General features: G+C 46.5%; 1 protein-coding gene across 1 annotated transcript in view; it reads left to right on the plus strand.

Annotated features, from left to right (window-relative positions):
* LOC111953790 (ras-responsive element-binding protein 1) overlaps window positions 1-24,242 on the plus strand; it is a 93,358-nt gene extending 69,116 nt beyond the window's left edge. The window contains 9 exon segments of the mRNA XM_070435598.1: window positions 1,970-2,133; window positions 10,155-10,299; window positions 10,497-10,540; window positions 10,542-10,637; window positions 15,362-15,551; window positions 16,235-18,965; window positions 19,353-19,511; window positions 19,626-20,399; window positions 21,190-24,242. Coding sequence (XP_070291699.1) covers window positions 1,970-2,133; window positions 10,155-10,299; window positions 10,497-10,540; window positions 10,542-10,637; window positions 15,362-15,551; window positions 16,235-18,965; window positions 19,353-19,511; window positions 19,626-20,399; window positions 21,190-21,884 — 4,998 coding nt within the window. The 3' untranslated portion in view covers window positions 21,885-24,242.
* The last annotated feature ends 2,350 nt before the right edge of the window (window positions 24,243-26,592 follow it).

A 26,592-nucleotide genomic window follows, 5' to 3' on the forward strand; every position in this document is an offset into this window, starting at 1 on the left:
TGCTTCTACTACTACTTCTGCTGCTACTTTTACTCCTACTACTACCACCACCACCACCACTACTACTTCTGCTGCAACTTCTACTCCTACTACCACCACCACCACTACTACTTCTGCTTCCACTACTACTACTTCTACTTCCGCTACCACTACCGCTACTACTACTACCACTACCGCTACTACTACTACTACTGCTGCTACTACTACCACTACCGCTGCTACCACTACTACCGCTACTACTTCTACTGAGCACCTACTGTGCTACTAGACTACCGGCTTACCGACTACTACGCTAAGGGTACTACGCTATGACCGTAACTACACGACTGGCACTACCACTACTGGCTGCAACCTACTGACGTACTTAACACGGACTTACAATCTCTGCTACACTATACTGCTACCACTACGCTACCGCTACTACCGCCTACTACCCGCTACTACCGACTACTACCGGCTACTGCTACCACTACCGCTACCTGACCCAATACTACACCACTACTACTACTACACTACCGCTGCTACCACTACTACTACCACTACCGCTGCTACGCTACTTACGCCGGCTACTACAACTGCTGCTACTACTACGTACTATACCTACTACCACTACTACTGCTACTACCAGCTTGCTACGACTGCTGCTACTACCACTGATACCACTACTATACACTACCATACTTACTACGCTGTACATCTGCTACTGCTACTTACTACTGGGCTACTATACGCGCTATGCTACTATACTACTACCCTGTCTAGCTACGTGCGCTACTACCTACTACCACTGACTCTACTCTGTGCTATATGTTACTAGATACGCACGATGCTGCTGGCTGCTGAACGTACTACTAGCTGCTACTATCATACTACTACTCCCTCTATCGTACTAACCGACTGGCTATACTATTCTGCTACTACTTACTACTGCTGCACTACTACCACTATCCTCAGCTATGCGTGCTGCTACTCACTGTTGCTGGCTCTCTACTACTACTGGACTACTGCTACGACTGCACTAACTATCTACTGCACTGCTACTATCACTACTACCTACTTACCACTGCTATCTGACCGCTAGCTACTACCTCGGCTGCTGGACCACTACTACTGGCACTTACCTACCTGCTGGCTACTTCTACTGACTACTGTCTGGCCTGCTACTGAACCGATATACACTGCGCTGCTGGCTACACTACCTACACTACTATACCGACGTGACTACTACTACCTACTACTGACTGCTTCGCTACGTGACTGCTACTGCGTACTCACTGTACTCGCTACTAGGACCTGCTATGACTACTACTACTACTGCACTGCTGCTAACTGACTCGCTAACTGCTACTAGCTAACTCACGACTCAGCTACGTTCTACCGCGTGGCTGCTACTTACGACTGTCTGCTACTCATACCGCTACTTAACTGGACTACTTGGCCTACTCGATGCTGCTACTCGCTACTATCACTACTGTGACAGCTATGCCACGTGCTTCTACTGACTTGACTGAGACGACTGCTGGGCTCTGATGTGCTACTACTGCGGCTACTACTTACTCACTATTGCTGCTGCTGTTGCTACTGACTTACTGACTGTACTATCATTACTACTACTACTACCGCTGCTACTACTACTGCTGCTACTACTACTACTGCTACTACCGCTACTACTACTGCTGCTACCTCTACTGCTGCTGCTGCTACTTCTACTACTACTGCTGCTGCTACTACCGCTACTACTACTGCTACTGCTACTACTGCTACTATCACTGCTACCACTACTACTACTACTACTACTACTACCACCACTACTGCTACCACCACTACTGCTACCACCACTACTGCTACTACCACTACTGCTACTACCGCTACTACTACTACTTCCTCTCGCTCTCTGACATTCATTAATGGAAGTAATAATGTATAATGTGTCGTAATAATATCTCTTTCGCTGTCTCTCTCCTCCCAGCACAACTCGGACAACGGGGCGACGGACCACTCATGCAGCATCTGTGGCAAGGCCCTGAGCTCAGCCAGCTCGCTGGACCGCCACATGCTAGTGCACAGCGGAGAGAGGCCCTACAAGTGCTCCTTCTGCGGCCAGACCTTCACCACAAATGGCAACATGCACAGGTCAGACACACACACACACACACACACACACACAAAAAAACTAATTCTCCACCTTGCTCAGTATTAAAGGGCTACCTACTAATGTTTAGGCATTGCGGTGGGGGCGGATGTGATTTCTGCATTTGGCGTTGTTCTTATTTTTGCGCATCACACAGAAGCTAGAAGAAAACGTCTCATTGCTAATGTTGTGCGCCTGTTCAGCACCTCACAAAATGGACATTAAGAAATTTAGTGGACTGTGTTAAGATTGTATGTCGTTGAAAGGCCCAGAGTATTACCAACACTAAAGCTTTGGTTTTTAAGCCTTTCTGTAAATGGTTCCCTACACAGGTGTGATAGCAGCACCACCCAAACACATGTGGAGTACTGCTCCCACATAAAGCCAGCAAAATCCAAGAGTTAGCACCTGTCGCTAACTGCATACACGCCCTTTAGAATAGCCCAGCAGTTGTTATAAAACAAAATAATCTGTAAACAAACAAATCTTTTTAGTGCTCAGTTTTTCCCGGAGATAAAGCATTTACAAAAATGATTACCGAAATATTGTGCTTTTACAAAATGTTATACTGTTTGTAAATAAACTAAAATGTCTTGCTCTTGTTATATCTTTTAGAATTGACACACTAACGTTGGTCAGAGCAGACCGTTTGCCTGGAGGGGGATGGGGGACTGTGGCACTGAGATAAATATATAGGCGTTGTCGGGGGTTGGGATGCTCTGGGTAAGGTGTGTGTGTGTGTTGACGCTGTTTAGTCAAAGCATAGTACAGGAAGTAGGAAAATGACTTTGCCCCACTTCAACAACAACTGTTAGGGCATCTGCTCCCAGCATACTTGACTGATGGCAGGGTTAAATACGGACTTCCTCTCTCTCTGCGCTCTTAGGGGTTTTATTGTGGGTGTGTGTGTTAGAATTGGGGGCTTGAGGTTTAATTGATGTGAGAAGCTCCATCCCTTTTGAGTTGGCCAGCCCTACAACATAAGCTTCTGAAGTTATCCTGATAAAGTGGTGTTGTAAAATCTCAACGGTTGGCTGTTGAATCTATCTGCATGAGATGGATGCACCAGGACAGTAGTCTGCCTGCTCCGTCGTTGGAGCGCTCATCTTTTCACCCTCGTGTGTATGGAATGAAGAGGTGTGGGCAGGAAGGAATGAGTGTAGGCCGAGTCAATCTGAGAGAATACGAGAGTGTGTTAATGTGTTGGTCTCTAGTGTTAAAGAATGCCACTGAATTCTGTTTAGACGATACTAGACGATACTAAGATTGTTGCATAAAAAAGTTGTTTTCTTTGCCTATTCGTGTTCTTTTCACCATTCTGTTTAGCATTTTCTCAACACTCCAAAAAGAGGCAATGCTTTGGGGCAAGAAAATCAAAGCACAGGTGTGTATACATCAGCGAGTTGTTAACATTCAGAAATTGAGTGGTCTCTTCATCCTATCTGCGACCTTCCTTGTGAATGTTCCACGGTACTGAATTGATCCAGCCCTAGTCTGGTGTGATGGAGCTGTCCATGTGGCTGGCAGGGGAGCAGCCATTTTGTTGCCAGAGCATCACATGAAATGGGGCCTGCTGTTGTGAGCCTGTTGCCAAGGAGAGGCATCCTAACCCTATGAAGGGCCTGGCGAATAGACTGAGCCAGGGGGTAGTGGATGGGCACTCTGCTTTAACTCTTTACAGAACAGTGAGGACACTAAAGGGTAGTGGGGAAGAGGGGGATAGAGGAGGTGCGATGGTAAGGAGAAGTGCCCTTGGTGTGACATTGCACAAGAGCAGGCGGCATCATTTTGATGCTACGGCGCCCCCTGTCCACCCACTGTGGTGGTGCAGTGGATTTTTTCAGTTTGGATGAGAAGGGAGCTGTTGAATCATCAACCCCCACTGTCAGTTTGAGCTCTCTTTCTGTCTCTCTCACCCTCTCTCTCTCACTCTCTCACTTACAATGTCAAAGTATACATATAACAAAAAATGGTGGGACCAACAGCAATAAGGCATTAATAGTAGTAGTGGAAATATTAATGAGAATAACAATACATTAAAGCAATAGTAGTAGACCAGTCTCTCTCTCTCTCTCGCTATCACTCTCTCTCTCGATCGACTGGCCATAAGAATAGCTTACTTTTTGAATTATTAAAAAATACATCTTATGTATCTTGATAATGAGTTTTGTTGTAACATTGATACTGTTTGAGGTCTGAGTGCCTCTCAGTAAAATGACCTCTTCAGTCCTGAAAGTAGTGTTTTTGCAATTTACAGACGACTGCATTATTGCAGGTTTGCGTCAAACCATCAACCAACTAGTTAGACTGGAAATGTTTTTTTAGGCAGGTGAATTTACGAGGATGGCTGAGGTGACACAAAGACAAGTTGGTTTCATCCAATCACACTGTGCTGACATGACAGCTTAGCTCTCTCGGGATTGGCTGACGCCAGCGGTCAGAGTCCAGGGGATGCGGCTGCTGCCTGTCAGGTCCCCAGATGGGTGGCCAGCTCGCTGCCTGCCTGCTATTTCTAAACCAGGCACTGACGGCAGAGTGAAAGCTGAGACCTGTGCTGCCGACCCAACACTGGCTGACCTTTCCTCTCTCATGCTGGCGAATGCGCGCACGGTTGCTCACACACACGCACACACACAGGCGTGCACACTCATTTTACACAGACAAACAGACTTATTGACGCGCACTCACACGCTCGCAGTCACACTCACGTAAACACACTTATACACAGATATAGCTAGAGTACAAATCCATGCATACACACACTATCAGAGTTACTTGCAAACAAGTTCACCCACACAATTGCACAATAATGTACCCACCTTTATTAAAGCAGATGCGCAGGGACAACTTGTGAAGTATGGGTGCACAGTCGCGCACACACAGAAATGTTAGTACACTCACAGAGGCCCTATGACTGACTATTGATACAGGGCTCTGTGGGCTAGGCCAGGCCTGTCAGGGATATACCGATGTAGGGCTCTGTGGGCTAGCCCCAGGGATGTGCTGATGTGTTTTCCAGGGTCCTAGTCCTCTTGTCCCCCCCCCCTTCACACACACACACACCTGTCTCTTATACACATCTAGATGTGTATAAGAGACCACACACACACACACACACACACACACACACACACACACACACACACACACACACACACACACACACACACACACACACACACACACACACACACACACACGTCCTTAAATCAACTGATGGCATTTGACCTTTCACCAGACAGAGTAGAGGGGGGAGTAGTCCTGTATGGTTTAGCTTCCCCATTCATTACTCTTCTCCTAGCTCTGCCGTTATCAGTGACCCCCTCTCAAAGTTTAAACTAATGTAATCAGCTTAAGAAGGACACACTCAAGTCACGTACACCTTTGCCTCTATCCCCCTCCCGCAGCTATACATTGTCCCCTCCTTTTCCTCCTACATCCTTCCCCCCTCCCCCATAGATAACACAACTTCCTGTCTTGATTGTCAGGGATAGTCAGGCCTCTTATAATGCCTGTGTGACATTATCTCCTCTCTCTTCTCTTTTTCAAGTATCTTTCCATCTCGCATCTCTATCCATTTGTCTGTCTTTCTCCCTCCCCCTTTCTCTCTGTACACTCCTCCCCTCACCCCCCCCCTCCCTCCCCCTCTTGATCTCTCCCTCCATCTCCCTCTCTCCCTCCCTCCTATTCTCTCCGCCATTTGACTCCATTCCGACAGCTGAATGTTGTGTAGTGAAGAGGAGGAAGAGGAGGAGGAGAGACAGGAGGAGAGAGGAGGAGAAGGGGGAGGACAGACAGGAGGAGGAGGAGAAGGGGGGAGAGAGAGATTAGCAGCAGGAACAACAAATGCTTCCAGAGGACTCTGTCTCAACAGGATTTGTTTTGTGTTCCAATCATCCACCACAGTACTAATAAACATACTCTATGTCCAACTATATTACTATATCTGAATGCCATGAATAGAGAAATAAATAGCTGAACTACCCCTGTAAACGTTACTAGAGAAGGCAAATTTGATAGACATAATATTACAGGGATGGAGATGACTGCCATTCACGGTACCCTCAGCCCTTTTCCCTGGCCCGGAGTTAGGTCCTTACATGGGCCTGCTGAGCCTGCTGGATAATTGGAGCAACTTAGACTATTACCGCCTTCCCTGCCCTCCTCCTAAGTGTGTGTGTTTGGTGTGCTCGCGGGCCAGAGTATGTGAGCGGAGCTGGATCAGAGCGAGGAGCGGAGCATGCCCAATTTGACTAGTGCTTAACTTCACAAGCTCAGGGCATGCCCGGCCCAGCATGCATTTGTAGTCTACTTGTGTGCTGCTACAGCTACTGTCATGGAGTTCATTAATATTTTCATAAAGAAACTGATAAAACACACAGGTGCAAAATCAAGGTGACTTGAGGAGGAGGAGCAAGAGCGGGAGTGCGGTGTCCACAACTATAGAATCATTGTAGAATCTGAAAAGACATGTACAGTGGGGAGAACAAGTATTTGATACACTGCCGATTTTGCAGGTTTTCCTACTTACAAAGCATGTAGAGGTCTGTCATTTTTATCAATAGGTAACTTTCAACTGTGAGAGACGGAATCTAACAAAATCCAGAAAATCACATGTATGATTTTTTAAGTAATTAATTTGCATTTTATTGCATTGACATAAGTTATTTGAAATCACCTACACCAGTAAAGAATTCCGGCTCCTCACAGACTGTTAGTTTTTTCTTAAGAGCCGCTCCTGTTTTCTCCACTCATTACGCTTGTAATTAACTTGCACCTGTTTTTTGAAAAACTCGTTACCGTGTATAAAAAGACCAGCCTGTCACACACTCAATCAAACAGACCTCCAACCTCTCACAATGGGCCAAGACCAGAGAGCTGTGTAAGGACATCAGGGATAATTTAAGACTGTACAGGTATGGGATGGCTAACAGACAATCAGCAAGCAGCTTGGTGAGGAAGGCAAACACTGTTGGCCAACAATTATTAGAAAATGGAAGAAGTTCAAGATGACGGTCAAATCACGCCTCGGTCTGGGGCTCCATGCAAGATCTCACCTCGTGGGCAATCAACATGAATCATGAGGATGTGAGGGATCAGCCCGAGAAACTACACGGCAGGACGCTGGTCAATGACCTGAAGAGGAGCTGGGACCAACAGTCTCAAAGAAACCATTAGTACACACTACGCCGTCATGGATTAAAAAATCCTGCAGCGCACGCAAGGTCCCCCTGCTCAAGCCAGCGCATGTCCCAGGCCCTCCTGAAGTTTGCCAATGACCATGCTGGATGATCTCAGAGGAGGAATGGGAGAGGTCATGTGGTCTGATGAGGACAAAAAATTGAGGCTTTTTGGTCTAAACATCCACTTCGCTCGTGGTTTGGAGGAGATAGAAGGATTGAGTACAACCCCAAGAACACCATCCCACCGTGAAGGCATGGAGGTGGAAAATCATTCTTTGGGGATGCTTTCTGCAAAAGGGGACAGGACGACTGCACCCGTATTGAGGGGAGGATGGATGGGGCCATGTATCGCGAGATCTTGAACCAACAACCTCCTTCCGCTCAGTAAGAGCACTTGAAGATTGGGTCGTGGCTGGGTCTTTCCAGCATGACAACGACCGAAACACACAGCCGGGCAACTAAGGAGTGGCTCCGTAAGAAGCATCTCAAGACGGTCCTGGATGGCCTAGCCAGTCTCCAGACCTGAACGCCAATAGAAAATCTTTGGAGGAGCCGAAAGTCCGTATTGCCCAAGCACAGCCCCGAACCTGAAAGATCTGGAAGAAGGTCTGTATAGCAGAGTGAGCCAAAATCACACCTGCGCAGTGTGTGCAAACCTGGTCAAAGAACTACAGAAACGTATGATGCTCTGTAATTCTGCAAACTTAAGGGTTTCTTCGTACCAAATATTCATGATTCTGCTTTTCTGATGTATCAAATACTTATGTCATGCAATAAAATGCAAATTAATTACTTAAAAATCATACAATGTGATTTTCTGGATTTTTGTTTTAGATTCCTTCTCTCACAGTTGAAGTGTACCTATGATAAAAATTACAGACCTCTACATGCTTTGTAAGTAGGAAAACCTGCAAAATTGTCAGTGTATCAAATACTTGTTCTCCCCACTGTATCCCGAAAGCATAATGGTGTACTAGGTGCACATGCTAACAGAAAGGAACTAGGTGGGTAGCTAACTAAGTGTGTCATTGTAGCAAAGTATTTATAAACTCAAAATCAGATCTCTTAAGTTTCCTTCATTTTGGTTCTATTTTCTATTAATAGGCTATCATTGATTTTGGCCCAATAGGCCTGACATATTACCTCTTTCAAGGAGCTTTCTGTTTTGATAAGGTTATTTTGCCTGAAAACCTTTAGGCTTACCTATAGATAAAAAAAATAAAAATAACTCTGCATCCCTACACAGCCTGGCAAGATTGGCCCGAAGGGTGTTCAGCATCCGCAGTGCCTGTGCAAGGAGGGTATTCTCCCCTGCTGGCCTGCTCTCCAGACACAATCACATGAGCCTGAAGTCACAGACTCTGACCAAACTTGTGTTTCTAAAAGTGAATTCAAAGGCACTTTTTATTTAATTCTAACTTAGTTTTACTATATGCACAATTAATAGACTATAATGATTTAATACAACAAAATGTTGTTTAAATGCTGAGCGTTTAATGTTCCTGCCAGCCTAGTGTGTCGCACACGCAAGTGCTTCACAATTTATTTATTTGTAGACTATAGCCTTGAAATAATAGGCTAGTAATATGGCCTAAATAATTAATTTTTGTTCCTTCTCAGGCTACATGTCTGGCTCCTGTACAGTGTTGATATGCTGTTTAATATGACATGTGGCCTATTTGAAATGATGAGCGCTTCTTAGTCACCTTTTCCTGTTGTTTTAATAAATACTTTTCATTAAAATTCTATGGTTTGGTTTCAATACTTCAAATTCAAATGGTAGGTTCAGGTAGTCACAAATATAGTGTTTAAATGGGGATTCTAATGAATGGATGGAATTTGGAACAGCATTTTCCCCCCCTGTGAGCGAGAAGCGGGATTTCTGACCGCTCAACCCCGCTCACATACTCTGGCGTGTGCGTGTGGAGATTATTGAGCCCAGCTCCCCAATCTGGCAACCCTCCAAGCTGTCTCTTCAGTAGATCTGAAGTTCTGGGAATGAAATAAGTGGTGTAGATCAATCCAGCATTTGTTTTTCGGATCTTTACTGTAATACACCTTTCAAACCATTCTGGTGGCAGAATTTGTTGTAACTTCTCAAGGGATATGTTTTGTGTTGGACTGTGATGTTATGCCTTTCATAGACTCCTGTTGGCTCATCTATTAGCACTGGGCAGAACATTTTGCCTGCATGTTATGTGGCTTAACAAGTGGATTATTTTGTTGTTCAGTTGCTTAGTAACCTGGGCCTACTGCCGATCAAAAGCCTGTGACTTGTCTTAATCAACCAATGGGATTTTGTTTCACTGAATCTCCGTCTGTATATTTGGTTAATTCTCTGGCTGGGCAAAGAAGTGGAGGTGGTATAGCTCATCTATCACTGATCAGAAACATTTAGAAATTCAATAATGTGGCCTAAATGAAGAAATGACTACTGTCACTCGTCCCCAGCATGCCGACATGCGCACGGGCCATATATAAAAGGCATGTGCGGCATGTGCAGGCAAGAATGTGGTAAAAATGTGTCTGTTTGTAAAGGGGTCATATAAAAAAAAAAATATATATATATTAACAGGCAAAATATCATAAATCCTATGTGAAAGCAGTATAATACACTAGCAGGGGTTTAGCATATTCAGCTAAACCTTTCCTCAACGACCATAGTTGTAGCTTGGGTGCCAGTCTTTTTCTGCTCTCCTGCCAACTCCTAATGGAATTGTCATGCCAAATAGCTTGCCAATGGGACCTGGCTATAGGAGTTGGCTTTAAAGCACAAACTGATCTGGGACCTGGCTACTTGTTCTGTTCTGATGTCTTTTCTCCTTCTCTCCTCCCTGCAGACACATGAAGATCCACGACAAAGACCCAGCCGGCGTCATTCCTATTAGCCCCCCCTCGCCCACCAAGAGACGCCGCCCCTCCGCCAAGAGGAGGTCAGCCATGGACGAGGACACAGAGCGAGGCGACGAACCGCCCAACAAAAAGGTAATGCACACATATACACACAATACACACACACAGACACACACCACAGACACACACACAGACACACACACACAACACACAACACACACAACAACACACACACACACACACACACACACACACAACACACACGTCCACTCCACCTCATTACCTTCCCAAGTTAGGTCATTGTTATTGTTACCTGTGTGTGTGTCCAGGTGCTAGAGGAGAGTGTGTTGGAGGAACTGGGATCAGGCCGGGGGTGATGAAGTGTTGCCGTGCCCGATCTGCTTCAAGACCTTTGGCTGCAAGTACGACCTGGAAGTCCACATGGACACACACCCTGACACCACTCTCAGGTACTAGAGCCTAAACACACACACACACAGTGGAATTACATTGATGGCATAAACGCAATACAACACTCTGCGTGTAGTTGATGTCACAGAGTTAATAGATTGTCACCAAAATATCAAGCAAATCAACAGTTAGAATTAATGACAGAATGTATGGTGATAAATCCTGTAACAGTAGTGGTTATAAAGCCCCCCCCCCCCCCCCAATGTCAGGGGTCAATGCTAGGGTCACAGGCGCATGACCTCTGGCCTCTTTCCACCCAGGTCCTAAAGACATGGTTCTCCATCACACTGCTTAAGGCCACCTCTGTGGCATATTCCTCATTGGGAAGACATTTGCATTTAATTGTTTTAAACGCTTTGTTATCATGGATAAACCCATCAAATCACCTTCAGACTAAATGTTCACTTGACAGAGTTTAACTTCAAAGCACTGTACTGCAAGGCCAATTTTGACCCCCTCTCCAGGCCCTGAGGCCTAAAAAGTGGGAAAAGTCGGCAGGAAGGCTATCCCCGGAAAGGGCGGGAGGGATGGAGTTGGGGGTTAATGAGTCAAAGAGGGGAGGCGTCGTGATGCGGTTGGCTGGACAACGGAAGGGGGGAGGGGAGCGGTTTCCATGGACAAATCACAATCCCAGATCACCATAGCGACTCATTCCAAACTCAAACCCCAACTTCGGTTGAATGGATAGCCGCGCATAACTCACACATAGGAATTGTATTTGTCTGAACTGAAAAGAAGACAGATGCAGCCTTTCTGTGTTGAGTTGGGCAGCAATCTGATTATTGTAGGAAGTGCTGCAAATTTAGCCCTAATCCAGTTAATCACAAGAGTTGAGAGGGCCAGTTAATAGATATGGCTGCACTGGTTGTCTTGGGTACTCGGTGTACACGATTTCTAAGAAGTGAGAAACGACGCATTTGCCGTGCAGTAACACCGAGAGACACACACACACACTATTATATTGTATTATACAAACTAACATTTTTATTCTATTCTATTGAGCCATTTACTTTATCTTTGTATTCTTATTGATTTCTTATTGTTGTTGCGTTGTCGAGGAGGAACCTGCAAGTAAGCATTTCGTTGGACGCTGTATATACCATGTGTATCCCGTACATACAACTAATAAAACTTGAAACACAAACGTACACAGACTCACAAACGCACACCCTTTAGTTGCAGCAGAATTCTCTGGGCTTGAGCCAACCTCTGTGAGATTTGACGGCTCTCGCAGACCTGTGTGAGAGACCGAAAACACAGTCTTTCTCACAGGCATACACAAGCACATACAGGCATACACAATGAATGTGTACACAGAGTACCACCACATACCACAGAGGTGTGAAACCACAGGGAATGGAGAAGGGGCTGGGTGTGTGCGATGAGGGTGGCTGGGCAGGTGTGTAATGCTGGGGACCATTTTCAATTTGAGAATACACAGAAAAGAAATTCTGATCCATTCTAAATCAATTCTATTTACCACAAAAATTCCATGAGAAACGATAGAATGACAAATCAAAATAAATACGTAGGCTACAGCAGCCTAGATGTAGTTCTTCTCTCTGGTGGTGGCAGGAATGATGAACGAACTGTAGGCTACAGCAGCCTAGATGTAGGTCTTCTGTCTGTTGGTGGCAGGAATGATGAAGAACTGTAGGCTACAGCAGCCTAGATGTAGGTCTTCTCTCTGGTGGTGGCAAGAATGATGAAGAACTGTAGGCTACAGCAGCCTCGATGTAGGTCTTCTGTCTGGTGGTGGCAAGAATGATGAAGAACTGTAGGCTACAGCAGCCTCGATGTAGGTCGTCTGGTGGTGGCAGGAATGATGAAGAACTTGTAGGCTATAGCAGCCTCGATGTAGGTCTTCTGTCTGGTGGTGGCAGGAATGATGAAGAACTGTAGGCTACAGCAGCCTCGATGTAGGTCTTCGTCTGGCGGTGGGCAGAATGATGAAGAACTGTAGGCTACAGCAGCCTCGATGTAGGTCTTCTGTCTGGTGGTGGCAGGAATGATGAAGAACTGTGGGCTACAGCAGCCTCGATGTAGGTCTTCTGTCTGGTGGTGGCAGGAATGATGAAGAACTGTAGACTACAGCAGCCTCGATGTAGGTCTTCTGTCTGGTGGTGGCAGGAATGATGAAGAACTGTAGGCTACATGTGTGCACTACGAAGGCCCGCTGGAGGCTTGACAACTTTGGCCAATCAGAATGTTGAAAATAAAATCTAAATTCACCAACCCCCTCTTGCGCAGTGGAACCCCGAACGATATGTGAACACTTGGTTATGGCGACACCGTTCTGCCAAGGACATCCAAACCAGAGTGGCCACCGCAAAGCCTGACCCTCTCTGATTGCTGTAGCCCTGCTTGGGATATTTAGAGTATATTGGCTATTGGTTGTCATCACTTATTGTTGTTAATCTTTTATTTGTGATAATGATAATAATAATAATAATAATATCACATCTCACAATGGTGCTTGTTTAGTAATATTAGATCAAAGCTGAATCAATGTTTTGCAAGATCATATAACAATTAATTTGTGTTTTACATAACGGAACCGAATATAATTTCATAGCATACGTTATGACGTTACTGTTAGACCAAAATACCTAATTTCTGATGAGATTTTAGGATGGTTAGCTGAAGCTGAATAGCCCCCAAAAAATGTGCATGTGCCAAAACTCAACAGAGCCACTGGGCAGGATATATGCTTTGATTGAAGCAAAATACAAGAAAGGTTAATAGGTTTGTTAACACCATCTGCTGTAACTCAAGAAGATGGAAATGCGTAGGCTATTCCCATGAAACTGATTGAGATCAATCAAATGATTGGCATGCAGATGCAGTTTCACATTTGTTTATTTTCAAATTTTAGTCATTTAGCAGACATGCTTGTCCAGAGCGACTTACAGTAGTGAGTGCATACATTCACCAGTAAAAGGTGAAGAATTATCATTCATGATTGACAGTGATGATGGCCTATTTTGATCTTAGGTATGCCTAACTTGGTGTTTGAGGGTATTCAAAATATAAACATTTCTTCAGACAATGTGTGGGCGGGTATAGGCAGATGTTGTGATTGGCAATTTTATAACAGGGCTTTTCAATTCTATAACAGGGTTGTGCCGAGTAGTCGGACAACGAAAAAGGGCAATTTTCTGGATACGGTTATGATCGGAGTATTTTTTGTAATTATCCGTGATCGGAAAAAAGAAATGTTCAGGTGCCAGCACGCATATTTCTCATCAGTCAGTCGTGTGAGGTTCTACGTGGTCTAAATAACTCAACTGGCTAGTTTGTCTGTCTGTAAAGAGAAGGGCGGGTTGTACGTTGAGCCTGCTGTTCTAATTGGGTAGAGTGAAGCTGTATTACTCCATCCACTTGCTTCATGGAAATGCGTAGGCTATTCCCATGAAACTGATTGAGATCAATCAAATAATTGGCATGCAGATGCAGTTTCACATTTGTTTATTTTCAAATTTTAGTCATTTAGCAGACACGCTTGTCCAGAGCGACTTACAGTAGTGAGTGCATACATTCACCAGTAAAAGGTGAAGAACCTCCCGGGTGGCGCAGTGGTCTAGGGCACAAAAAAAAAAAAAAAAAAAATGTATGCACTCTACTGTAAGTCGCTCTGGATAAGAGCGTCTGCTAAATGACTAAAATGTAAAATGTTCATCATTTCACATGATCAGTTTTCCTCGCATGTTTTTGGTCTGATCATTTAGATTGCTGCTGCCTGTTAATATGATAAATCATATGGCTAGGGCGTTTAATATTAAGCTATCAATGTGCATAATATTTCGAACAAGTGGGGCATGGGTAGGGAAAATAGATGAAATGCTGATGCGGTATCTGACTGACAGAACGCAAACTTGGCTGCCCGCTGCAGACATACATACATACATACATACATACATACATACATACATACATACATACATACATACACACCCCTCCGTGCGCTGCTCCTAATCTGCAGCTTTTTTTGCAATGAGAATGTGCAGGGAGGCATTTTGTCAACATCTACTTAGGCATATTAAATCATTTAAGTTTTTCCGGATCACGAGTATCAACTGTGAATTTACGGATACGATTACGAATATTATTATGGCCATGTCAGAACACCCCTAACTCCCAACCCTGTTCCTGGAGAGCTACCATCCTGTAGGTTTTCATTCTAATTAGCTGGTTGGTAAGCTGAATCAGGTTAGTTACAACTGGGGTTGGAGTGAAACCCTATAGGACGGCAGCTCTCCTGCCACAGGATGTGGAGTCCTGTATTGATAGGCTATTCAATAGGCTACATCTGTCGGTACAAACTTTGATTGAGGAAATTATGACCTCATTTACATATTTTTTGCACTCCCTCACCAAAAACAATAGCACTAGACCACTGGGGCTGGATGAGTGGGTACAGCCTTAGGTGTGTGATTGTGTGTCTCCATGCCCACGCCTTGATAAAGCTGTGTGTAATCCCCCTCGGGCACCTCGTCACAGGGTGGCCGATAAGAGGGCTGGCCCTAGGAGACACTGAGCAGCTGTCCCTCTCAGCGCCTAACGAGGTCCGCTCCATAATTGCCACAGGACGTGCTGAGAGTTATCCACACACATTATTTAATTTACACATGATTTGATTTAAGTGTGTTCTTACACCCAACTACAACACAGTAAAAAAAATCTCTGTATTATATAGCATCATATTTCTGTGTCTTGTCTCTAGGTGTGACCTGTGCTGCCTCTCCTTTCGGACCCACCGCGGCCTGCTGCGGCACAACGCCGGCATCCACAAGAAGATGCCCACGGACCCCGGCGGACGGCCCTTCATCCAGAACAACCCCTCCATCCCCTCTGGCTTCAACGACCTGGCCTTTATCGACTTCTCCTGCCGCAAGTTTTCCCACATCGCCCAGGTCAGAGGAGAAGTTATGGACAGAATAATGTTGCTGATGCTCACAATGCTACTGATACTACTAATTTAATACGATTATGAAACTGTTACTACTAGTATGTTGGTCATCTCTCACACAAGCAGTGGTGTAAAGTACTTAAGTAAAAATACTTTAAAGTACTAGTTTACTATTCATTTTTGACAACTTTTACTCCTTGCATAATAATGTACTTTTTACTCTTTACACCCAATAGTACATTTGAATGCTTAGCAGGACAGGAAAATTGTCTACTTCACACACTTATCAAGAGAACATCCCTGGTCATCCCTACTGTCTCTGATCTGGCAGACTCACTAAACACATGCTTGTTTGTAAATTATGTCTGAAAGTTGAAGTGTGCCCCTAGCTATCTGTAAAAAAAGAAAATTGTGCCGTCTGGTTTGCTTAATAAAAGGAATTTGAAATTATTTATACTTTTACTTTTTATACTTAAGTACATTTAAAACCAAATACTTTTAGACTTTTACTCAAGTAGTATTTTACTGGGTGACTTACTGGGTGACTTTTATTTGAGTCATTTTCTTTTAAGGTATCTTTACTTTTTCTCAAGTATGACAATTAGGTACTTTTTGCACCACTGCACACAAGGCCTCAGTCTGCTCTTCCACACTCTAACCTCATCTGTCTGTCTGTCTCTCCAACAGGTCTGGTGTGAGACCAATCTCCGCCGGTCCACCAGCAAGTTCCACCGCTTTGTGTGCGAGGCCTGCGACAAGGCCTTCCCCCTACACTCGGCCCTAGACCTGCACAAGACTACCATTCATCAGCAGCAGCAGCCGTCGCCCGTAGGGGGCGGCCAAGAGACCCCTGCGGTCCAGAAGAAGCCGACAACCCCGCCCCCTCAGCAGGCCAGCTTCCTGGAATCCCTGGGTCTGCAGCACATTTCCCAGGTCAAGCCTCAGCCTTCTGAGGATGAGGTCCGTCAAGCCCAGCTGGACAGTATCCGGGTCATCCAGGTGGAGCCTCCGGACTCCACCCTGCCCCAAGAGGCGGCTTCCACAGCTTCTGGATTTCTGGGCGGCCTGGGCTTGGTGGCTGCTTCGTCCCTGCAGGGCCTGTCCCAGAGGGAGGCCCTCAGCCTGCTCTCCCTGCAGCCCTTCCCCACGGGCTTCCTCTTCCAGCCGGACAGTGGCACTGCTGTCAAGCCTGTCTGTGGCGAGGCTGGCCTGATTGAGCTGGCTGACATCCATCAGATCCTGAAGGTGGCCTTGGCCGCCCCCGGTCAGATGGGCCTCCTGCCGACACTGGCCAAGGCCCCGCACCAGGGAGGGTCCGGCCAGGGCCAGGCGGCCAGCTGCAAGCCCATGCCCCCGCTGAAGCCAAAGCCTATGGTGGCACCACGCTCCAGCCTGGCTGCCTCCACGCCGCCGCCGCTCCAGAGCACCCAGCAGGCTTCCCTGGGCTGCATCAGCCCCAGCCTGCCCCCGCCACCCAGCCAGCTGCTCAATATGCCCCAAGAGTCTTCATCATCATCATCATCCTCCTCCTCTTCCTCGGGCAGCCAGGCCTCTCTGGAGAAGATGCAGATGGAGGCGGACTGCATGGGCGACGCCCACATGCCCAACGACTTGACGGAGCTGCAGATCAAAGAAGAGGAGGGCCAGGCGGCCGGGGGAAAGAAGGGGTCAGGAGGGGCCAACCGCGGGGGTGCTAAGGCATCCTACCCCTGTCGTTTCTGTGACCAGGTGTTTGCCTTCTCCGGGGTGCTGCAGGCGCACATGCGCTTCCACCTGGGCATACTACCGCACCAGTGCAACATCTGTGACTACGTGGCACCCGACAAGGCCACGCTCATCCGCCACCTGCGCACGCACAGCGGCGAGCGCCCCTATGTGTGCCGCGTCTGCCACTACCCTTTCACCGTCAAGGCCAACTGCGAGCGCCACCTGCGCAAGAAGCACATGAAGAACACAAGGAAAGAGATCGAGAAGAACATCAAGTACGTCTCGTCGACCACCACCCAGGATCCCTTGGAGCTGGCCTCCGCCGGCGACACCGCCTGCCGTTTCTGTGGTGAGGATCTAAAGAGCTACCGGGCTCTCCAAATCCACCTGCGCACCCACAACGGCTGCCAGCGCAAGCCCTTTGAGTGCCGGCGGTGCGGGGCGGCTTTCCTGGCCAAGAGGAACTGCATCCACCACATGCTCAAGCAGCACCCCGAGGTGCAGGAGCGGGAGATCGAGGAGCACATTGCCACCCTTCTCCCCGCCATCACAGCCACCACCTCCAGGGCCAGCTCCAGCAGCCCTCTGGCTCTCAACGGCCTTACGCCCACCCCCAGTGCCACCGTGCAGCCGGTCAAGGTGGAGGATTTCAGCATCTACTCCTCCTCCGGTGACTTGGATCAGCCATTGGACTTCTCCAACAAGAGCCGCAGGGGGGGTGGGACCAGCAGCAGTTCAGGAAGCCTAGCCGGTTCTCCTGGGATCAAACTGGAGACGGTCAGCCTGGTAGCCTACGACAGCTCCATGGAACCTATTGACCTGTCCATCCCCAAGAACCCCAACAAGAGGCTGAAGAGAGACGCCACCGCTGTTGACCCGATGGGCGTGGAGCGCCGAGAGATCAAAAAGGAGCTGCCCTTCCCCAGCGTACTGGACCACCTCCCCTCAGCCCTTCAGCTGGACAAGAGCACTGAGGAGAAGCTGACGACCCCCCAGTCTGGCTCTTACCAGCTCCTCCCAGTGACCCCCTCCCCGCTCCCCATTGGCACCACCACAGGCCGGGCGCTCCGTCTCAAGCCCCTGCTGCCCAAACCAGCCTCTACCTCCTCATCCTGCTCTCTGAAAGAGCTTCCCCCTTTGGCTTCCATCGCCCAGATCATCTCCTCCGTCTCGGGGGCTCCAGACCTACTCAAGAGGGAGCCAGATAACAAGGCTTCTGCCGCCCTCAACGGCCTCCAGACAGAACCGGAGCGTCCAGCTGGGGGCGACAACAGCTCAGAAACATCGATGGAAGAGCTCCCCCTAGAGGGCTCGTCCAGAAAGCGCACTAGAAAGAAGCCAGTGAGCCAGGCCAAGACTATGGCACCTGCCTGTGTGTCCACGCTCGAGCAGAACACAGGCAGCGGCTTGGACCTGGAATCCAGCGGCGAGTTCGCCAGCGTGGAGAAGATGCTTGCCACCACCGACGCTAACAAGTTTAGCACTTACCTTCAGACGGGGGCGGCGGAGCTGGGAAGGCGGGACGAGGGGAGACAGAGCCCGGGAGAGGAGAAGGAAGAGAAAGAGTCACCACCTCAGTCTGTGCCGCCCCAGTCCAAAGGAGGGAAGAAGAATGCCTACTCCAACTCAGTGCAGAAGATGACCTGTCCCTTCTGTCCCCGGGTCTTCCCCTGGGCCAGCTCCCTGCAGAGACACATGCTCACACACACTGGTGAGCCATAGGGAAACACACACACACACACACACACACACACACACACACACACACACACACACACACATATAGCTGGCTGAGACAGATTGGATAACTCCCCAAATACCCAACACACAGCTGTCATAATAAGTAATTTTGAAATACTGCGTAAATAGAAAAGTCACAACGATGCAATGATACCTGGAAGATACTGTTCAGTAATGTAGAAAAACGTTATACAAGATAGTACAATTCTAAGAAATGAATGAGTTATTAATTTGACAGGTTTTCTAAAGGGTCTAACTGCGTGCATTTTGCATATTTAAAACTTCCTGTGGGTCCACAACATGTCCCTAATACTTCTTATGTGACGTTCAGTCTTCTCTAATGTGCTGTCGGCTACAGGTCAGAAGCCCTTCCCCTGTCCCAAATGTGACGCCTTCTTCTCCACCAAGTCCAACTGTGAGCGCCACCTGCTGCGCAAGCACGGCGTGACCAACCGCTCTCTGCGCCGCAACGGCCAAGTATCCAAGAACGGCGATGAAGGTTCACACGACAGCGCAGGTAAGAAACTGTACTGTAATGTACTGTATTGTACTGTAATGTACGATCTGATCTATAGGTTACCATTCTGTACCTATCTGTAATTTGGCGGTTAATTTTGTGTGTGTGTTCCAGAGAGCTCTGAGAATGAGCAGACTGCAGGAGAGGCTCTGGACCTGAGCAGCATGGACCCCGATCAGAAAAGCTCTGCATCCGAGTCGCCCAGCGCAGACCAAACACCAGACACTGCTGAGCTGCTGCTAGGGGAGATGGAACCGCAACCCAACAACAACATTGAAAATGACGACAACGACGATTCGCAGAGCAACAAGAGCTTGGACCTCAACTTTGCCAGCAAGCTCATCGACTTCAAGTTCTRGTCAGAAGGCCAGCAGCCCCAGACCTCCCTGGTTGGAGATAAGGTGGTGGCGGTGGCCGAGCCAGATAGAGTGACGGCCACCCAGCAGCAGGACCAAGAGCCCTCCAAGTACACCTGCAAGAGCTGCAAGAAAAACTTCCGTTATGCTGCCACCCTGGCTCGCCACGAGAAGGCACACTTGTGTGAGACTGCACCCCCCGAAGAGGCTTGTGGAACAGAGGAGACTGGGCCTGCCCCAGAGGATCTCCCCAACACTACTACAACCACCGCCGAGGAGGAGGATCAGGAGGAGGGAGAGAAGGAGGCTCCGGAAAGCGAGGGAGTGGGCAGCGTGATGGACAGTGGTTCAGAGGAGGAGGAGAAGAAGGAGGAGAGAAGTGACGAGGAGGGGGCAGCAGAACCAAAGAATGAAGGAGAGGCAGGCAGAGGGTCGGGGAGCAAGGCGGACAAGAGGAAGAAGATCTGTAACGTGTGCAGCAAACGCTTCTGGTCACTGCAGGATCTGACAAGACACATGCGTTCGCACACAGGTACTAGTTGATACCAGGGGGCAACTTTGGTTTTAAAAGTCGGGGGGGGGGGTCTAACGCATTGCAGTGCTAGAGGCATCACTACAGACCTGGGTTCGATCCCAGGCTGTATCACAACCGGCTGTGATCGAGAGTCCCATAGGGCGGTGCATAATTAGCCCAGATTCGTCCCGCTTGGGGATGGTTTGGCCTGGGGGATTTTACTTGGCTCATCGCCCTCTAGTGACTCCTTGTGGCAAACCGGGCACCTGCAGGCTGACCTCGGTCGTCAGTTGAAAGGCGTTTCCTCCGACACATTGGTGCGTCTGTCTTCCGGGTTAAGCGGGCAGGTGTTAAGAAGCGCGGTTTGGCAGGTCATGTTTCTCCTGACTCGACCTTAGCCTCTCGAGCCCGTTGGGGAGTTGCAGCGATGAGACAAGATCAAAATTTGGGAGAAAAAGGGGGTAAAAAAAAAAAGTGGGGGGCATATATATATATATGTATATATTTTATATATATATATATATATATATTTTTTAATCCAGTCAGATAAACACTCCAAAAAGCCTACTGGACCGCTCAGAGGCATCTGCGTAGTCATAAAGTACACCGTTGCATCGTTTTGTATCACATTCCAATGATAAAACTGAGGGACATGATGACATGTCCTCCCGTCACAAGTTGTGGCCCTGGTTGATACTCTCAGCTATTTCTTGATGCATTTATTGTTGCTTTACCTTCTTTAAAGATATGTTTTACCTGACCCTGTTCTGCTGTAAATAATTATGTACATGTTTATATTTTTCTTCAGGTGAGAGGCCCTACAAGTGCCAGACGTGCGAGCGCACCTTCACCCTGAAGCACAGCCTGGTGAGGCACCAGCGGATCCACCTGAAGCCACGGGGCAGCGAGGGGGCAGATGGAGCTGATGCCAACGGGGCAGAGGCCCCGGCCGGAGACTCAGCTAGTGAGGAGGGAGAGTGCACCCCCACCAGCACCTGCCCCCCTTCAGAAAACGAGAGCGAAGGCACCGGAGGAGCCAGGGAGGAGGGAGGCGAGGGAACTGAGAAAGAGGCCCCTCTGCCAGGCCCCACATCCCTGGCCCAGTCCCTGTCCACCACTGAACCAGCCCAGTCAGAGTCAGCTACAGAGGCCATAGCTGAGCCGCTCGTTGAGCCAGTCTTGAAAGCAGTCTCTGAATCAGTTCCTGACCCATCTGTAGAACAAACCTCAGACGGACCCTCTGAAACAGATGTAGAACTAGACGCTGAGGTATCAGCCTCTGAAATGGCTAGAGAAACAGATGGCAATGCAGCCACTCAAACGCCAACAGAAACCCCCAAAGAATCTTCCACAGAGTCCCCAGCCCCACAGCCCACTACCCCAGAGAAAGACCCCGATGGCCCCTCGGAAGGCTTCATCCAAGGCCTACTGGAGATCCACACCAAGCCTTCCCTGGAGCACATCCTTCCTGCTGGCGAGGCTCCCTTGGTGGACGTTGAGTGAGGGAGGCACCCTCCTTCCTACCCCCAGTCTCTGGTTCTCTTTATGCAGTGGACCGATGTATGTGCCGCAGTGCCATAAGATAGAAGTACTCCTAAAGAATGCAAGACGATGAAATCAAGAAGAAACACCTTGTTTCTAAGTGCCTTACTACTTCTATTTTGTTAGTTTTTTTGCTATATCTTTATCTACATTTATTTACGGAGGATCTAATTTTTATAGCTTTTTATGATGATTACATAATTGTTTTTGGATTCTATGAGATGAACTTTGAATAAGCAATAAATGAAATCAAATTTACCATGACCGATTTATATTAAATGATCAAGTGTGTGACAGACAAAAATAACTGTTATTGTATATTTAAACCACAGTCGTACCTTAAAAACAATGCTGAGACTGAGAAAAGACTTGAGTAAGTTCACCAGCGGTGGGGATAAAGTCATGTATGTAACTGGAAACACAGCTATAGCAGATACCTGTCAGGCTGTCACAAAGGTGTCCTGAAAAAAGACTGTCGTTCTCTCCCCTTCAACTTGATTTACTCTCTCTCTCTCATGATCCCTGATAACCAACATCTACAGTCTCTGTTTGTATTGAGAATACATGAATGAACTGTGACATGATTTGGTGTTAGGAGGCAAATCAAAGAAAACAGACCTGACAATGGATAGCGTACCATATCTGAGATCTATGCTGTTGCGTTCCCCTAGGCTCTCTTTATCTTGCCATGATATGGGCAATATTTGCCTGAAACGTGTGTTTTTTCCCCGAAATCATTCTCATTTTATTTCATGTGCGTTGACCATGTTGCGTGTGGGAGTGTTGTGTGTGTGTGTGTGTGTGTTATTCGTTCAGGAGAGGTTGGGGGATATAAGGAGTTTGAGGAAATGTACTTTTCCAGAACAAAAGGGCTTGATATGTGTACCCCCCCATATCTCTCACTGTCACTTTCTAGCGTTCCTAGAAACTTGTACTGTGTCTGTACTACCACCAGTGTGTCCGGCTTGTGTTGTGTCCACCTCCCCCTTGCCGCTACTTTAGACGTCTTCCAAAACCAACCGTCACTGTGTTCTTAAAGGCCTACCTGTGGTTCTGGGTTATTTTGATGCAGAACCTCACCTCGTGCTCTAGGTGGAACACTACTCTGTTTGGTCTACTTGAACTGTTGTAGCCCTGCTGCCTCCCATTCAGGCAGCCACCTTCCACCACGCCACTCGCCCCCCCTTCCACCCTCAAGAGAATATTTTCCGAGGTGGGACTCAAATGTCAATCATGTCACCTTGCGGGGTTGAATTTTGTCTAAATGTATGTGTTTTTTCTTCTTTTCTTCTCATTTTATATTTAAAAAAACCTCAGAAGCAAACAAATCAAACCTCATGGCGCGGTAAGACGCAGCATCGGCTGGCTGGAGGCTGACGGACCGAGAGCAGAGAGCACTGGACTAGTCAGCCTCTGCCAGGCAACTGCCCATATGGCACTAACAAATTAAAAACAAACCTAGTACGACAATAAACAGCTAAGCAATCAGAGAGAATGAACTGAAGTGAATTTCTGAGCTGTGTTTGGAACTTGAACGTAACACAGAGTATTAAGTGGAGGGGAGAGGAGGGGGTGTGGCGCATTGACAGGTGGCGAGGCAAGTACTCCATGCAGAAAGAAGTCTGTCCTCTAGTGGCCGTACCACAGTAGCTCCCCCATCCCAATCCTGCTCTCAGGCACTGGGAAAGTATTGTCAGAATAGAATGCAAAATGCAATTGTGTTCTAAAAACACTGTGTTAAGGGACTCACTCAGCTTATCTCATTATACCTTCGACCCTGTGTGGGTGTATGATTATGAGTCCCATGAGAATGCACATGGACTGTTTTTATTGTATTTATTTGGAAATCCGGTGAGGGGTGAATAGATGTGACTTGAGGAGAAGCCATGTATTATTACCACATTGATGCTGCAGAGAATACCGGATTCAAATCCACAAAATGGTCGCCCAGCATCGGCCCGGGACTTCTATTAGCAATAATCACTTTTGATTTGAAAGCTTTATGTAGACCTTTGTATTTGTTTATAGACTGTGTGGATCTATTTTTGTTTTGTTATTTTTAGTTTGGCTAAGATTTTTTTTCTCTTCTCAGATATATAAATACGTATAAAACTGTGAAATTCATTGTGTTTCAGATAATGGGTGAGTTTTAGGCTTGTTTTGCATGTAACCCTAATTTGTTCAATTATGGATGATTAATTTTTTTCTCTCCATCTCGCTCTCAGGGTCTTTATAAAATGCATATTCAATACTTCATTTTCCTGAGTTGCAAGATGTTCTTACAAGTTCTTTTTTTACGATTAAAACTGTCAATCACTACATTTAGCACTTGACTGTGAACTGCAATCAGCAGAACAGAGAAAATGAACTTGTGCTAAACATCCTCGTGGTTGAGAGCGTGCTGTCAGCAGGATTCTTTTTTAATACTATACCCATTTATTTTTGGTCTGCTTTTGATTTGATTATACATTTTTACCCCCTCCCTCAAATTGCAGTCACCTCTCGTTTCAACCTCTCATTTGAAGAGGAAATCAAATCGTGACTCTGTAAAAACCAATGAAAGTGGCTGTGTCACTGTCTGACGTTCTGACCCTTTGTGGAAGGGAACTTTGTGTCGCTGCTACGGCCACACCAGAACTCACCTCATAAATGGGCCTGGATCAGAACCTTCAACGTTAGCTACACTGCTCCCCTCCCTCCTGGTATTACAGTGCTTCAGAATCAGAAATGTAATCTGTTCTGTGTCGAAAAAATGAAAGCAATAAAGATATATTAAGGAAAGGTGTGAATCAAACTTGTCTGGTAGTGTCTTTTATTGTCTGGCACAAACCTGCATTGATCACCTGTACTTTGAATTCTGTTTTACACTATGTATGGCCCTGTACACACAGTTTGTACAACACATTTGACACAACAGTTGTGATACAACAGAGTTTGTCTTTACAAAAATGTTTACACAGCTGTTTTGGAGACACAATGATTGTGTTAAAGTTCTTGTGCAGACAAACCCTCGGTTGTAGCGCAAAAATATCTGTTGAATCCCAACCATTGAGTCCAATATGTGTAGATCAGTTGTGCAACCTGAGCATGGAAGTGGCCTCAAGGTTCAAACTGAGCCAAGCCCGAGCTATGCTGGGCTGCCCTGGTTATATGTCCACCATAGCTGCTGGAAAGCGTGAACAATGTGAAAAGAAAATATCCAAGCCAGCATATTACACTTCGGGGCAACCCTATCCTATACACTTTGAATCAATCAAGCATGTGTCTTGTAATCCATGAATGTAGGGTGCAAAGTGAACATACTCAAAATTCACCCATGTCCACGTGGTGCCCCTTTTTTAAAAACTATGATTTGACTGTTAATGTGTAATGTTCCTTTTGAAAAAGGAATAGTTTCCCCATATTAAAACAAGAGTTCAGTTCATGTAACAGGGTTGACCATAAAATMAGGGACAGGTTGTTGTTTTTTTACTTTAAAATTAATCACTAAAAACTGGGGCTTTACAATGGTGAAAACTTAGATATTTTGGGGTTATAATTCACAGAGAAGTCACATTGAGTGCACAAAGGGACATGTCAAAATGCTGCATTTTGGCACTTTAGCAAGTCTTTATTCATATTAAAAATCATATTTATAGAATTTCCATGTGGTCTATATTAAAAGGCACTTTAATTTAGTTGTTTTTTTACAATCGCTAGGACTCATTTCTCAATACTCATTGCATTCAATGACTACATCTTTCAAATTTCATGAATTCTTATCTCACTCAGACACAAACACCACCAAAACTCTATGTACCTACAGGCCAATGTTTAAAAACTATTTTCAAAACTGTTAAACTTAAGTTCAAAACCTAACATAACACAAAACTGAATAAGACAGCAATTTGCTACATTTCTTCAGTAATACCGTATTGAAATATATTCCACATCTAAAAAATGAAATACTATCAAAACAATTAGACCAACCACAGCTGATTCCCATTGTAGCTGAACACCTACCCAGGTGTTAGTCTTTCAATTTCATTACCATCTATACAAAAGGGGACATCTTAGGAATAATGCTGTACTGTAATGTAAACATGGACCCAGACAGAGATAGAGAAGTGGCTGACAGAGGAAGAAGAGTGGCTGGGAGAGTAGAGAGGAGTACGTACGCGTGGTGGAAGAAGACTGAGAGGAAGATCAAGAGCTGTAGTCTCAGATGAGATTAGGGKRACTATAACTGATCATGTAATAAATCATGGTCTATCAATGAGAGAGGCTGATCTGAGAGTGCAGCCAAATCAGCAATGATCAACAGTGCCATCTATTGTAAGAAATGTCCAGCAAAACAACAGGTAAGATGTGCATTCTGCAAGGGCATCTGACTGAACTGCACATTACAGAAGTAAATTGAGCAAAGCCTACAAACCCACTTGTGTGTAATTGTTTTTGTATTTCTGCTTAGGACCCAAATGGTTACCTCCCACAGGCAGGAGAGGTAGGATTTTCACTGCTATGCAGGAAACTGCAATCGTTGATATGGTCATTAGAAGCAATGGCATAAAACTCAAAGGGATTCGGGACAAAGGGTTGGCAGACAACATTACATTTGGAAATATTCACAATGTAAGCATAACTATTTCTAGAGTCCTGAAACAACATCAAGTCAGGATGAAGCAGTTGT

The sequence above is a fragment of the Salvelinus sp. IW2-2015 genome, linkage group LG27 (assembly GCF_002910315.2).
Source record: "Salvelinus sp. IW2-2015 linkage group LG27, ASM291031v2, whole genome shotgun sequence".
Classification (NCBI taxonomy): domain Eukaryota; kingdom Metazoa; phylum Chordata; class Actinopteri; order Salmoniformes; family Salmonidae; genus Salvelinus; species Salvelinus sp. IW2-2015.